The 15,786-nt window shown below is 56.7% G+C and overlaps 1 protein-coding gene across 1 annotated transcript; it reads left to right on the forward strand.

Annotated features, from left to right (window-relative positions):
• Positions 1-13,754: 13,754 nt before the first annotated feature.
• LOC111824387 (DNA dC->dU-editing enzyme APOBEC-3G-like) lies at positions 13,755-15,580 on the forward strand (the record flags this gene model as incomplete). Its single annotated transcript, XM_023748373.1, has 4 exons — positions 13,755-13,763; positions 13,845-13,851; positions 14,746-15,048; positions 15,465-15,580. Coding segments are annotated over exons 1-4 (435 nt in total), but the record flags the coding sequence as incomplete, so codon positions are not given.
• Between the last annotated feature and the right edge of the window lie 206 nt (positions 15,581-15,786).

Here is a 15,786-nt window from a genome sequence, read left to right on the forward strand (position 1 = left end):
GGAGTAAACAGCTATGGCTGATCCTCAGTCCTGTCCTAAGGAGGCCCCCGGTCTCAGTGTCCCTCGGTAATCACTGCAAGCACCTCTGAGAGAAAGCCGCCCTCAAGTTATGTCTGCTGACAGACAGTATGATTTCTCCTCATATGAGTCTGAGTCCCCAGAGACTCGCTCGGAACTGGAGTTCAGAGCTGGAGCTTGTGTCTCTCTCCTGATTGAAAAAGGCAACCACGTCCTCAGTTGCCAGCCCTTTCGGCAGCGTGCACCTCCGTCCCTCTGCACTTTACTTCCGCTCCTCCTGTGAGTCTCAGTGTGCTTTTCTCTTTCCTTCAAGTTGTAGAATTTCCACTCAGCCAGCCATTCTGTGGTTCTGGATGATGTTCGTTTTGTCTTTTAGTTGTATTTTTGAAGTGGTTGTGCGAGACAGCAATTTCAGGTGTTTACCTATGCCACCATCTTGGTTCCTCTTCACCTGGGAATCTTCTAAAAATCCAAATTTCTGGGTCTCATTCTCCGGAAAATCTGTTTCTTTGTTATGGGATGGGGCCACAACATTAGTAATAAAGAAAAAATTTCTGGAGGATGAGGCTCAGAAATCAGCATTTAAAAAAGATTCCCAGGTGATTCTAATATGTAACCAAGGTTGAGATCCACTGATCTAAGTAGCAAATGCTTCAAACAGACATGCCTCCTAATAAAACTCTCCTTCAGCTTCCGGTCCCTGGCGCTTCGGGAGCCGCGGGCTTCAGGGCAGAGATGGCCAAGTCCAAGAACCACACCACGCACCACCAGGCCCGAAAATGGCACAGAAGCGGCATCAAGAAACGCCGGTCACAAAGATACGACTCTCTTAGCGGGTAGACCCCAAGCTCCTCAGTTACAGGTGCTTTGCCAAGAAGCACAACAAGAAGAGCCTGACAAGCTGCAGGCCAACAACGCCAAGGCCGTGAGCGCACGTGCTGAGGCCTTCAAGGCCCTGGTCAAGCCCAAGGAGCCCAGGTCCAATATCCCAAAGGGCTGCGGCCGCAAACTCAGTGGACCTGCCTGCATGGCTCATCCCAAGCCTGGTTAGGTGCTCGTGCAGCATTGCCAAGGGGCTCAGGCTCTGCCGGCCGAAGGCCAAGGCCAAGGTGGAACCCAAGACCCAGGCTGTGGGTGTGGCTAAAGCTCAGGTTCCCAAAGGTACCCAGGCCCCTGCTCCCAAAGGTGCCCAGGCCCCACGAAGGCTCCACAGTAGGGGCCTCTGTCTGCGGACGTGAGGACGGAAGGACTGGGGGGCCCCTGGGCTGCTGTCTGCGTGGCCCTGGTGCCCTCCTGTGCTGTTTGTACAAATAAACCTGCAGCAGGATCTGTCTGTCAACAAACAATCAAACAAACAAAAAACTCTCCTTCATCCTCTTCCATCCTGAGGGAATGGGGTCAGGAAACGGCAGGGAGGGAGCTGGAAGCATCAGGCCCGACTTTCAAATGTGGAGGTGGCCGCCATCTGAGGCTTGGAGGAGACCAGCAGGAGGAGACAACCCCCCAGAGCTGAGTTAGGGGTGGCGGAGGGGGGGCCCCGGTTTTAACAGCATCAACTGAGCGGCTGACCAGGCCCACACTGTCCTCCTACTCCCACAGGTCTTGTCCTGGGAAACAAGCTGACTTTCAGCCCCTCCATGGCGGCCACAGTCCCCTGACAACCCAGCCTTCTGTCCTGGATCTCATTCCTGCCTCTTGTCTCCCACCATTGGCCCTCCAGCCCTGCTTTGCCCCACCCCACCCTACCCAACACCCCACCCCACCCCACCCCTCTCCTGTCCTTTTCTTCCATCTCTTCAGGTCACTTTGTCTATCAAGTCTTCCATCTGGCTCTGTGTCCTCCTGACTCAGTCCCTTCCTACTGCTTTGGCCACAAGCATATGACTGTCCTTATTCTCTATCCCTCCAATGTCTCTAAACTAAAGGATTCAGTCCCAGTCCCTCACAGTCCTGTGTGAGGTTGTGACAGGGGGGGTTGGGACATGTGTTGAAGAAGCCTGTGGTGAGAGACCTGGGAGCCTTCGTTGCCTGTAAGGCCTGTGCAGGATGCCTGCTGTCAGGGCTTCCCTCAGCATGATTCAGGCTCCACAGAGACACGGCAGGACAGATAGCGCTGCCTGCACTGCATCCTGCGTGGGCCCAGGTCCTGGGAAGGGCAGAGGGATGCTTTCTGCAAGGACGCCCCTCCCTCCAGCGTCCTCTCCAGGGAGTGGAATTGGAAAGGCCTGAGGACACAGTAATCCCCAGCCGTCCCCTCAGCCAATGTCAACTCTTCTCAATAGTGGCCCTGAGCCTTTCTCTTCTCCTATTGCATGGGCTGTCATTTCAACACAGCACTACTCTCAGCACATCCTTGGTCGATGGGTTTAGGCTTTTGGGTTTGGGCTTCCGCTCCTATAAATATTACTGACTTTACGTGGCCAGTGGCAATTAGTGTGACCACTGCCCTCCCATGAGGTACCTACAGAAGAGAAAGGCATTTTCACTTCTGCAGGTGTTTATTGAACTATTTGGACTTCATGAAACACAGAGGAAAAAGCATTGTGTGGAAGATTCTTAATCTTTCATGTTATTGCTTTGAATTTAAAATCAATGTAAATAATTAATTTTCTAAATATAAAAATGATTCTGATAGTAATGAAGAGAATGTTACTGGTGTGTATTTAGAACACATCATTGATTTTAATTGAAAAGTAAATCAGTCAGATTTTTAAAAAATTCCTTATGCGCTCATTCGTTGCTTTTTACTGGATTCTTTGGATCAAGTTGGGGATGGCAGCACGTGATGCGCTTTCATTTCTTGAAGAAAGTGTTTGATGCCTCGTTCACCAGAAGACCCCCGACTGTTTAGAGAGATTGAGTCCGTCCTTCAGTTTCCCTGATTCTGGATTGAGAAGGAGGAGGTGGAGGAAGCAGGGAGTGAGGCAGGTGGGAAGGTGAACAGAGCAGAGTCTGGGGCAGTCACAGGAGGGGAAGGAAAAGGGGCGCAGGAGGGGAGGAAGCAGGGGGACTATGAGACCTGAGGGGAGGGATGGAGCTGGGGCCCAGGGGGGAGCAGGTGACCCAGAGGAGGAGACAGGCCCAGGGAGAGAAGGGGAGGGGGAGGGGGAAGCAGGAGGGAGGAACCTCACCCTGAGAATGTCCTTCAGCTCCTGAGATTCGGATCCAGTGTGTTCTACCAAGTTAGTCCAGGGCTGGAATGGCTGGCCCTGTTGTCCAGGAAGGTGTCCCAGCAGTGCTGGAGCTCTATGGGAACAGAGAGGGAAAGGTGAGCTCCTTCTATAGCCCAGGGAGGGCCCAGGTGTCTGACTCTAGGGACACACCCTCCCCATCAGGATCTCCCTGCCCCCTTTCTCTCTCCTCCCAAGGCACTGAGCTCATCCCTCAAATTCTTTCTTCCACTGGAATCTGAGGCAGCCCCTCCCCTTCTACCAGGAAGGACCTGGGTCCTGATGGCACAGGGACCCACCTCCCTCCTTCCTAGGACCCCTCTCTCCCCTGAACTCTCTCCTCCAGGGGACTCCATCCTCTCCAGACCCAGCAGCCCCCCTGCAGGCAGCTGACAGGGGTCCCCACCTGGATTCTCCTCCTGCCCCCTCTGTGTGGCCATTTCCCAGCCTCTCTGCCCGCCCACCTCCCGCCCTCAGGAGTCCCTGCTGACCATTGCGGGTCATGATGGCAAGTTTGGCCCCAGCGTCCGGCAGGTCGCCCAGACCATCCTCATGTCCACTGACAGAGGCTTAGTTGCGAGCAGGGAAGATGCGCAGGCTCACGTGGCTGTTCATGGGCAGGAATTGAACCAGCTCCAGAGCACAGTCTGGGCAGGGGCTCCAGGAGATATACCAGGTGAGTCTGTACTGCTTCCCCTCATCCAGGTTTCAACAAGGGACCCGATCCAGGAAGCACAACTCCGCATGAGGGCGTTTCAAGGGTGTGTCAGCTCTCTGAGCACAGAGGCGGGAGAAGAGGGACATGTCACTTTCTGTGAACAGGGGAGGGTGGCACCAGCCAGAGGCAGGTGAGGCACTGGCCTCCAGCACAGGACTGAAGGGGCACAGCTCAGCGTCAGGATGAACGCTAGTTCAATGCAGGATCTACATGATCAAAGGGAAGGCAACTCACGAATCACATAATATCAGCATCTACAAAGGGCAGATGAACAGTGAGGACTTGTTCTACATCAGCAAACCATGGCTCCCATGGCTCTGGAACTGTTCAGTCTTCACTTAGCCTGTTGATATTTCATTCACCATTAGTTTGATTTTTTAAAGTTTTACATTATATATGGTTCTTTTCTCAAATCCACATCTGGGGAGATTTTTTCCATTGATCTTAAGAGAAAAGGTGGAGGGGTGGAGGAGGAGGCAGAGAGAGAGAGAGAAACATCAATGTGGGAAAGACACAGCAATTGGTTGCACAGGTGAGAGGACAGGTGCTCCTACCTGAGGAGGGTCCGGGCACAGGACACGGAGCCCCCACAGGACAGGCCCCGGGTGCCCATCCCTGACTCTCCCGCGGCCACCAGTGCAGGGCATGGCCGGGCCCAGTGCAGGGACCTGCGGGGCTGAGCCAGGAGGGAGACTCTGCCCTGAGAGGAAGGGCAGGGCGGGACCAGTGTGAGCTGAGCTCTCCTTAGGAGCCACCCTGTAGGGGAAGGAACTGGACTCGGAGCCTTTGTCAGCCCATCACACAGAGGAGAACAGAGAGGCTCCCAGCAGGGCTGGGCCAGGAAGGTCTGGGAGCAGAGGATGCAGGGTGTGCCCGCCTCAGGAAGGGGCACCGCTTGTCCTCTCCACCCCCAGCCGCAAGGAGCCGGGGGACTTTGTGTTCCAGGCTCAAGTGTGACCTGAGGCCCAGCTGGTAGAGTTTGTCCCTGAGGGGATGCCTCTCTGTCCAACTGACAGTCCATCCGGTTCCTCTCAGACCACCCTGTGCCGGCCCCACGCTCCCTCCCAGGGGAAGTGCCCAGCTCAGGGAGGGCGCCCCAGCCCCTCTGAGTCTGACCCTGGCTGCCCGCACTGAGAACCAGGCTGCTCCCTTTCAGGCCAGCTCGTCACATCCTTCACGTGGCACCTGTAATACAGGGTCCCCCTCTTTCTGGACTGGGCGCCCCTCCACATGCACAAACAGGTGTCCTCTGCACCGAGCCCCTCCCACCTGCTCTGTCCTTTGACCTTGGTTGCCCTGGGAGCAGCCATGCTGTCCTGCTGCAGGTTCAGGGCTTTGCAGGCATGGAACAGGCACATCCGGGTATGTTGTGGGTTCTGCTAGTGTTGCTACTTCATTGGTCACAATCTCCACCCAAACACACCGTCCACACCCAGGAGTTTCCAGAGACCAGGCCTGGGGTCCCTGAGAATCTCCCCGGTGCTGCCCAAGATCTTGCGTCCCAGGGAGGGAGAGTGGTGTTGAGACCCAGGCCAGCTCCCCTCCTGCACCCCAAAGTCTCCTCCTGTCATGCAACCCACAACACTCTTCTGAGTCCCCACCCCACCCCAGCACCAGAGGGCGGTCTCCTGGCACAAACCCTGTGCCAGCACAGCCAGTGTGAGGTCCCAATGCCCAAGGCCTTTTGCCTCCCTGGAAGGTGGCACCCCAGGCTTACCACGCCCCTCCCAGGAGCCCCTGCAGCCAGAGGGCAGCACCCTGGGCTCAGCGCTGCATCCCATGCCCGCCCCGAGAGCATAAGGCTCTTCTGGGGTATCTAAGGGACCCAGGAGGGGCCATCATCGCAGGGACAGCGCTGTGCTCCCCGTCCCTGAGGCAGGTCTCACAGCCAGGCTAGCTCCTCAGCCAACAGCTCTGAGGTCTCTTCTGGAATGTTCCCCAGGACCTCCTCCCTCCACACACCCTCTCCCCCCAGCCAGGCATCCTGAGCTGCTCTCTGCTGATGCCTGGCTGCCTCTCTGTTATGCGGAGCAGCCTGGCCCTGCTGGTCTCCACACCCGGGAGTCCACCCTGCAGTGAGTGGCGAGTACAGTGGGCCTCCCTCACCTCTGTCTCTGGGTCCCTGCCCTCCCCGGGGCCCCCATCCAGGCATCCCCTCCCTGGTTCCCCGGAGCCTGGCCCCCTGGGTGAGGAGAGGCGGGGGCACCTGCTCTTCCTCCCGGTCTCCCTCAGCCAGGCCAGCACCTGGTGTGGTAAAGGCATCAGTAGAGCCTCGTGTTGAACTGGTTTAAAGCAGCCTGGCCCACAGCGACGTGGGGAGCGGGGAGCATGCCTCTCCGTGGGTCCATGCGGTGAGAAGAAGGAAGGAAAAGAACCCTGTGTTTTCTGGGGAAGGACAGTCCCTCCCCATGTCCATCTCTGGAAGGTTGAGTGAAGAATGTAAAGCAATTCCTACATCCTTCTGGAGTTTTCCACCGAAATGTGCAAACCTCTGAACAGGAAGAAGGATGCAGGCCCCCGTGGGAGCGGGTGGGCACGGGTGCGGGAGAACGGCCATGAGCCGGTGCAAGCCGTGCTGGGATGTGTGCTGTTCCCTTGTCAGGGAAACGGGGGACAGGGCGGGTGCCCCGGGGAAGCCCAGGCTGAGGTCAGAGACCCAGGAGGGCCCACTCTGCCCCGTCGCTCTGGGCCTGCGATGGATGATCTGGATGTGTCTGGAGTCAGGGCCAGGCTGCTGTGTAGGAGGTGTCAGGTCTGCCGTCCTGAGCCCCAGCCCAGCCCCAGCCTCAGCACTGTTCCCAGGCTGTCCGGCCCCTCTCCAGTCTCAGGCCCTGGGCCACCGGCAAAGCTCTGAGATGGGGGCCTGGGAGATGGGGGTGGAGCAGCACAGTAGGACCACCTGTCCTCTGCTCGGGGTGCCCCCTCCATCCGGACACGGCACCTTGTGGATGTTTTGGTCCCTTGTTCCCAGATATGGAGATGGGGCCCTGGCTGGTTTGGCTCAGTGGATAGAGCATTGGCCCCTTGGACTCAAGGGTCCTGGGTTCAATTCTGGTCAAGAGCACATGCCCAGGTTGCAGTCTAGGTCCCGAGCAAGGGCCGTGCAGAAGACAGCCAATCAATGATTCTCATCATTAATGTTTCTAATCTATCCCTCTCTCTTCCTCTCTGAAATCAATAAAAAATATATTTGCTTAAAAAAAAAGAAAAAGAAATGGAGATGGGGCTCTTTTCAGAGCCCAGAAATGGAAAGGGAAGGAGCAGTTGGGAGGTTGAGGTTCTTCCCATAAAACACACATGGGGAGTTAGGACATCTCCTGTTTTGGTCAGAGAGGAGGGAGGCATCAGGTGTGTCCGCAGACCCTGACGTGGTTCCTTTTTGTCACGTGTGAGCGAGTGAGCCTGTTCCCCTTGCCTCTGAGCCTGATATGAGCTGCGCTGGTTGGCCTAGGCACAGTTGGGGGTGAGGCCTGCTCTTGACATATCTGCACCTTTTAAATTCCTGGGGATATTGAGGGGGAGCTGGCTGGTCTCACCTCCCTAGGGTCACAGCCTGCAGACGGGGCAAGGTGTGCGGCCTCCCACAGCCCGAGGAAAGGGCGTGGGGCCCCTTCTCCCTGGGAGTCCTCGGCCTCAACCCCTGGCTGCCAGCGGGGCCCAGGCTCCTCCTCTGCTGGGTTTGCATCCTGACTGCCAGGAGCCGGCCAGTGGGGAGGGGACCCTCTGCACAGAATCAACCCTCGACAATTGAGTCTGTTATTGCTACTCTCCACTTACCAGCGTCCACCTGCTACAGAGCCTCAGGCAGGGGGAGGGGAGCCTGCGATTCGTCCCCAGTACTCGGGTTTGGTTTGTTGTTTTCCGCTCGCAAGAACCCCTCGACCCGGTCACCCCTGAGTCTTGTGAGGACAGTGGCTGGAGGCTGGCTCTGTTCTTCAGGCCTGACAACCCGGAGAGCTGTGGCTGTCCCCTGTCCCTTGTCCTCAGGTCTGACAACCCGGAGAGCTGTGGCTGTTCCCTCTCCCTTGTCCTCAGGTCTGACAACCCGGAGAGCTGTGGCTGTCCCCTGTCCCCTGTCCCCTGCCCATGTTCCTCAAGTCTGACGACCTGGAGAGCTGTGGCTGTCCCCTGTCCCCTCTCATTGGCTCTGGCCAGGGAGGGTGTGGCTCTGTTCTCCGACGGCGCCTCTTCCTGGGGGTGAGGCAGGCCTGAGGGGTGTGAGCCCCTAGTTCCTTTTCTGTCCCTCTCAGCTCCCTCTACCGTGTATACAGTAGGTGCTCAGGGTATGTGCAAACTCAATGACTTGCAAAGACTTGGGGGAGATGGAAGGGCTTTGGGGAAGTAGGAGCTCGGCTTCCATTTAGCTCTTGGGTGAGGATTTCCCCTTGTCACAGCAGCCACAGCGACCTGGGCGTTCACCATGCCCAGTCCGCAACACACACCTGTTTTCCTTTTATCCACAACTAGGGGCCTGGTGCATGAAAATTATGCACGGGGGATGGGTCCGTCAACCTGACCTTACCCTCTCCAATCCGGGAGTTTCTGTCTGTCTTTGCAATCATATGAGCGAATTGTCTGAGACCCCCAACCCAGTTTGGTTTGTTGCTCACAGAATAATAGAGGCCTTTTTTTCTTTGCTTCATTTGTGGAGATTTCCTGGAAGTTTTAGGATATCTTCCCTTTAATTTTTCCTAGACACTCTGATTTTACTTATGTCTCTCACCTTTGCTTTCTCTCCTTCCCCCACTGCAACAATAACTTGCTCCAGGCTGACTTTGCTCTAGTGTCTAGGAGATCCGTCTGCCACCAGAACTATGATTACCAGCATTCCTGGTGCTCCCCACACTCTGGGCTCCCGCTTCCGGTCCTGGGGCTGCCACCAGAACTACTATTCCCAGAATTCGTGGTGCTCCCCGCGCTCTTGGATTCCCTTCCTGCTCTGTTTTTGTCCCATGACGTCCCACTCTACCAAGTCCTCCAAGGCACCAGCTCTCCCTCTCTGCTCCCTGTCTGGTGGCTTGGAGAGCCAAGTTTCCCAAGCTATTCCACTCTCCGCTGGCTATCCCGTTCTGTTCTCTGCCCGGCAGCTTCGGGGAGTGACCAAGGGAGCCACATCCCCCCCAAGCCACTGGCTCTCCCGTTCTGCTCTCCACCTGGTGCCTGCCCACCCAAATCAGCCCCCCATCTTTGTCCAGTTGATTTGCATACGCACCCCTGATAGGCTGGTGAGCATCGTGGAGGGGTGGTCAATTAACATGTTTCTCTTTTATTTTATAGGATTCCTTTTATTTTATTTTTTATCCTCACCTGAGGATATTTTTCCATTGATTTTCAGAGAGTGGAAGAGAGAGGGAAAAACAGAGAGAAGCACCGATGTGAGAGAAACACATCGATTGGGCGCCTCCTGCAAAGCCCTGACCAGGGCCCGGCTGAGGAGGAGCCTGCAGCCAAGGTACATGCCCTTCACCAGAACTGAACCCGGGACCCTTCGGTCCACAGGCTGATGCTCTATCCACTGGGCCAAACCGGCCAGGGCAGCACATTCCGTTCTATAAAGTCCGAGATGCCTGGGAACTCAGTGCCTGTCTTCTCCCACTGGTGTCCTCGGACTCCCAGTGGCTGCCCACCTGCAGGCATCGGCCCTCATCCCAGGCAAAGGGAAGCACATAGGACCCACCCCAGGCCTGCGAGCCTGCACGTCCTGTTGGAGACAGGTGTCGCTGTCCACCAAAATGGTGACAGAGGAGGACCCCACGAGTTCACAGATTCAGCTGGGGCGAGAGACCCCATTGGTGCTCCTTGCCCCTCTGTCTGGGCGCCCCCAGCCCTGGCCGCCTCCGTCCCCTCTGAGGGGCTTGGGAAAGAGGACCTGCTCAGGACACTGAGGTGAGCGGCAAAACGAGAGGGGGCGGACGAAACACAAACACACACACACCAAATACACACACACACACACACACACACACACACTCACACAGCAGATGACAAGCAGGAATCTCCTAGGTTCTCCAAACACACCCTCAAGCCTCCATCGGAGTAGCAGAAAGCAGAGGATGTCACCACTCCCAGGCGGGTTTGCAAGAGCCTCATCCTCCAATCAGCTCCTCTGGTTTGGATTCCTGAACTCTGGCAAGAGCCCACACTTCTGTTCCTGGAAGCAAGTGACCAAGACGCAGTCACTCTGGGAAAGCAGACAAGTGGGTAGAAGACACGTGGTCTCACATGACAAGAGGAGTCCCCACTCTCTGCGATGTCACATGCAGGTCCAGGCAGACCTGACCCCCAGCTCCCAGGGCCCCGTCGCCCCGGACCCGCGGGCTCAGAGCTTTGCCCCTGACACGGGCACCTGAGACCTCAGAGAGGGTAGCTCGCAGCTGAGGACACGGCTGAGCCCTGGGCTCCCAACCTCAGCCTGTCCTCCTGCCGGAAGGCACCTGCGGGAAGGCAGACCTGGGCCACATGCAGAGCAGCCTCTTGCCCGGGCAGTGTCTCTCAGTGGTTGAGCATTGACATATGAAGCAATAAAATCAATAAAAAATATTAAAAAGAAACATACAACAACGTGACTTCTGATTTGATGCTGAGGAGCTGATTCCATGCTGAGGTTCTTGCAAACCCACCTGGGAGTGGGGACATCCTCTGCCTCCTGCCACTCAGGGGCTTGTGGGTGTGTCTAGGAGATTCCTGCTTGTCATCTGCTTGTGTGTGCGTGTGCGTGTGTGTGCACGTGTGTGTCTGTGTGTGCGTTTGTCTCTCTCTGTGTGTGTGTGTGTGTGTGTGTGTGTGTGTGTGTGTGTGTGTGTGTCTGTGTTTGGTGAGTCAGGGCAGCCTTTTGGCCCGTTGCCCAGACACAGCTGTGTGCCAAGCCCGATCTTGGTCGTATCTGTGGCACCAGCGGTGGGACCACCAGCTGGAAACAAGGGAATCAGCCACAGCCATGGAGCCAGCATGGAGTGCAGAGTGCACGGGGGACAGACCCGGGGCTGCACTGGCCACGTCCCCTGGAGGGAAAGTGGGGCCGGCACAAGGTGGTCTGAGAGGAGCCGGGTGGACAGTCAGTGGGACAGAGGGGCATCCCCTCATGGACAAACTACCAGCTGGGGCTCAGGTCACACTTGAGCCTGGAACACAAAGTTCCCCCTTTCCTCGCAGGTGGGGGTAAAGAGGACGAGCGGTGCCCCTTCCTGAGGCGGGCACACCCTGCATCCTCTGCTCCCAGGCCATCCTGGCTGCCCTGCTGGGAGCCTCTCTGTTCTCCTCTGTGTAATGGGCGGACAAAGGCTCCGAGTCCAGTTCCTTCCATTCAGGGTGGCTCCTAAGGGGAGCTCAGCTCACGTTGGTCCCGCCCTGCCCTTCCTCTCAGGGCAGTCTCCCTCCTGGCTCAGCCCCGCAGGTCCCTGCACTGGGCCCGGCCATGCCCTGCACTAGCGGCCGTGGGAGAGTCAGGGATGGGCACCCGGGGCCTGTCCTGTGGGGGCTCCGTGTCCTGTGCCCGGACCCTCCTCAGGTAGGAGCACCTGTCCTCTCACCTGTGCTCTCGCCTCCTGCCTGGCTGTGCCGTGCTGCCCAGGGTGACCCCACCTCCTGGGACATCACTGACCCAGGTCAGTCCAGGGAGGGCCTTTGTCAGAACAGAGAAATGAAAAGCTAACTTGCCCCTGAGGGCACAGGATGAGACATCTGTGCAGAAAAGTTCTCTCACCTATGACGCCATGTGGGTGGTATGAGTGGCCTGTGTTTAGGTAAGGGGTTGGGTGAAGCAGTGCCAGCTCAGCAGGTTCCAGGTTCTCTGATGGCATATAAGGCACCTCGGTCCTTGAAAGCATCACAGGAGGAGGACGGGCCGCGACCAGCAGAGAAGGTGAAGGAGCTGAGACATGGAGGACAACCCAGCACCAACTGGCAGGTACCACCCGCCCCTGGAGCAGCCCTGCTTCTGAGCCCCTCCTCCTGGCTCCCTGAAGGGACGTGCCTTCTCCCTAGGGGATTCCCTTCTTCTCCTGTCCCTCCTGATGGCCCTTCTATGTCTAGGACCCCTCAGCTGATACCATGTTGAGCTGTCCTAACCGCCTCCCATGACCCCAGGCTAAAAACTGGGGGTCACCATTGAGGATCCCTGTTTCTCCTCTCCCTCCATCTCCCATGAAATCTATTCTTTCTGCTCTGAATTGAGACACTAGGAGGTCACGTTCAGATTTATGTTTTTGTTTTTGTAAAGGACACATTGTTTTTATGTTGAGAAAGGAAATGTGTTGAGTTATTTGGGAAGACTAGTTTGGCATCTCTTTTCCCCGATGGGGCCACCCTTTCCCTGATGCACCATGTGGCTCAGGTTAACCCAGAAGAGCAGAGGAAAAAGCGCCCCTGGCCTGCACCTGGCAGGGCTGGGTCAGCGGGACAAGGGCAGGACCGTGATGCCAGGAGAGGCCCCGTCAGAGCTCTGAGCCCCTGCACTGCTCCTGGGGAGACCCTGACAAAAGGACTGGGCTGACTCCCCCAAGAACCCCCGAAAAGGTCAGAGAGGGAGGTTAGGTGGCTCCAGCTAAGTGAGTGGACGCCTATTCTCTGTGGGTCTAGCTGGGAAGTGGGTGCAGAGAGGAGGAGAACGGGGTGATCCCCAGAGGAACCCCATGCCTTGCTTCCTCCTGCCTGTGCCCACAGACCCCTGATGGATGCAACCACCTTCAAGGAGAACTTCAGTCACAGACGGGCGAGAAAAACATACCTGTGCTACGAGGTGGAGGTCTGGGAGGGCAACACCTGGGCCCCAGTGGAGGGGCTCCAGGGCTTCCTGCACAACCAGGTGAGCGAGCACAGCAGGCAGGGCCCCCGGGACACTCGGGGAGAAGGTTCCCATGCCCGTGGGGTGTCCTCTGAGCAATGTCCCTTCGCCCCCAGCTGCTGTGGTGTTGCCCAGAGGCAGGGAGGACGGACTCTGCTGTGATTGGCAGCTTGGAGCCCCACATCAGAAAGCAGTCACAGTGTCCCAGGGCCTGGGCCCACCAGCCCAGGGTCAGCCCAGCCTCCAGGGTCAGCCTGTCCCTCCTGCTGTGCCTCTGAGGAGGGGTCAGGCCAGAGGGAAAGGCACCTGGACAAAGGGGCCGTTCTCCCCTGGCCCCGCCCGGGCCGCCTCTGGCCAGAGAGCCAGAGCTCCCCCTTGGTGCCCCCTCCAGTCACTCCTGGGACAGCCTGCCAGGGTGCTGTCCCCACAAGTGCATTGCCAGCTGCACGTAGCCCAGGACGCCTCCTGGGTCCCGAGGTACCATCCTCTGCCACCAGGGCTCTGCGCTAGCTCCGTGGGCCTGACTTCTTCCTCCTCCCTGAGCCCCTGGTTGAAAATCCTTCCCTGGGCGGGTGGGCTAATCTCCATAACCCTGGGAGCCCAGCAGCGAGGCTCATCCCGTGTCTCCCGCACCTCTGCCTCGGTGCCCTCACCCTTTCTTCCCGCAGAGTTGTGTCACCCGTGGGCGCAGCACAGGGGAAGCCCAGAGTAGAAGCGTGTGGAGGTGTTGGTGCACAGGCGGGAGCTGGAGGTAGGGGAGCAGAGGGAGAGCTCCCCTGCCTGGAGGGAGCACCCACCCCTGTGGCATCAGGCCCAGGACCTTGGGGCTCATCTGCCTCCTCCCTCTGTCCTCAGCTATTTATTTATTTATTTATTGGTTTGTTTGTTTGTTTGTTTATTTATTTATTTATTTATTTAAAAGACTTTTATTGATTCCAGAGTGGAAGGGAGAGAGAGATAGAAACATCAGTGATGAGAGAGAATCATTGGTTGGCTGCTGCCTCCTGCACGCCCCGCCCCCTACTGAGAATCAAGCCTGCAACCTGGGCCTGGGTCCTGACCAGGAATGGAACTGGTGACTTCGTTTTGGATGGGTCCCTGCTCAACCCACTGAGCAACACCGGCTTGCTGCCCTCAGCTCTTTTTCTCCCTGCAGGGTCTGAGTAGGTGCAGCTCCTGAAAGCATAGGCTTTGGGCACAAATAGAGGCTCTCTGGGAACTCTGTACCAAGGTGAATCACATGGAGCCCAGATCTGTGTTCTCAGTGGTTAGAGCGTCAGCCTGCACAGCCAGGGGCCAGGGGTAGGATTCCAGGTCAAGGGCACTTATCTCAGTTACAGCTTTGATCCCTGGCCTCGGGTCGTGGAGCGTGGGGTAGGCAACCAGTGGATGTGTCCTCCCACATTGATGTTTCTCTCTCTCTGCCCCTCCTCCATCCCTTCACTCTTTCTCTAAAGATCAATGGAAAAAATCTCCCCAGGAGAGGATTTGAAAAAAGAACCATATTTAATGCAAAACTTTAAAAAATCAAAACTAATGCAAATTCTATGGTGAATGGAATATCACCAGGCTAAGTGAAGACTGATCACTTACAGAGCCATGGGAACCATGGTTTGTTGATGTAGAAAAGTCCTGACTGCTGATGTGCCCTTTGTAGATGCTGATATCATGTGATTTGTGTCGCCTTACCTTTGACCCTGTAGATGAGTGATGGCGAACCTTTTGAGCTGAACATTTTAGCATTTTGAAAAACCCTAACTTAACTCTGGTGCCGTGTCACATATAGAAATTTTTTGACATTTGCAACCATAGTAAAACAAAGACTTATATTTTCGATAATTATTTTATATATTTAAATGCCATTTAACAAAGAAAAATCAACCAAGAAATGAGTTGGCGTGTCACCTCTGACACGCGTGTTATACGTTCGCCATCACTGGTGTAGATCCTGCATTGAAATAGCGTTCATCCTGACTCTGAGCTGTGCCCCTTCAATCCTGTGCTGGAGGCCAGTGCCTCACCTGCCTCTGGCTGGTGCCACCCTCCCCTGTTCACAGCAAATGACAGGTCCCTCTTCTTCCCCATCTGGTCTCAGCCACTCCGTCATGCAGAGTTGTGCTTCCTGGATCGGGTCCGTTTTTGGAACCTGGAAGAGGGGAGGCAGTACAGACTCACCTGCTACATCTCTTGGAGCCCCTGCCCTGACTGTGCCCAGAAACTGGTGGAATTCCTGGGCCAGAATAGCCACGTGAGCCTGTGCATCTTCGCTGCTCGCATCTACACCATTGTCAGTGGATATAAGGATGGGCTTTGCCAGCTGCGGGATGCTGGGGCCCAACTCACCATCATGACCCTCAATGGTCAGCAGGGACTCCTGAGGGTGGGAGGTGGGCGGGCAGAGAGGCTGGGAAATGGCTACACAGAGGGGGCAGGAGGAGAATCCAGGTGGGGAAGCCTGTCAGCTGCCTGCAGGGGGTCTGCTGGGTCTGGAGAGGATGGAGTCCCCTGGAGGAGAGAGTTCAGGGGAGAGAGGGGGTCCTGGGAAGGGGGGAGGTGGGTCCCTGTGCCATCAAGACCCAGGTCCTTCCTTGTACAAGGGGAGGGGCTGCCTCAGATTTCAGTGTGAAGGAAGAATTTGAGGGATGAGCTCAGGGTCTTTGGAGGAGAGAGAAAGGGGACAGGGAGATTCTGATGGGGAGGGTGTGTCCCTAGCATCAGAGACTTGGGCCCTCCCCGCTCTAGAAGGAGCTCACCTTTCCCTCCCTGTTCACATCAGACCTGCAGCACTGCTGGGAAAACTTGGTGGACAACCAGGGCGAGCCTTTCGAGCCTTGTCCTACCCTGGTAGAACACATTGAAACCAAATCTCAGGAGCTGAAGGACATTCTCAGGGTGAGGTTCCTCCCTCCTGCTCCCCCCTCCTCTTCTCTCCCTGGGCCTGTCTCCTCCTCTGGGTCACCTGCTCCCTCCTGGGCCCCAGCTCCATCCCTCCCCTCAGGTCTCACAGTCCCCTCTGCTTCTCCCCCTCCTGCGCCCCTTTTCCTTTCCCTCCTGTGACTGCCCCAGACTCTGCTCTGTTCACCTTCCCACCTGCCTCA

This window comes from Myotis lucifugus, unplaced genomic scaffold (genome assembly GCF_000147115.1).
Source record: "Myotis lucifugus unplaced genomic scaffold, Myoluc2.0 scaffold_1334, whole genome shotgun sequence".
NCBI lineage: Eukaryota > Metazoa > Chordata > Mammalia > Chiroptera > Vespertilionidae > Myotis > Myotis lucifugus.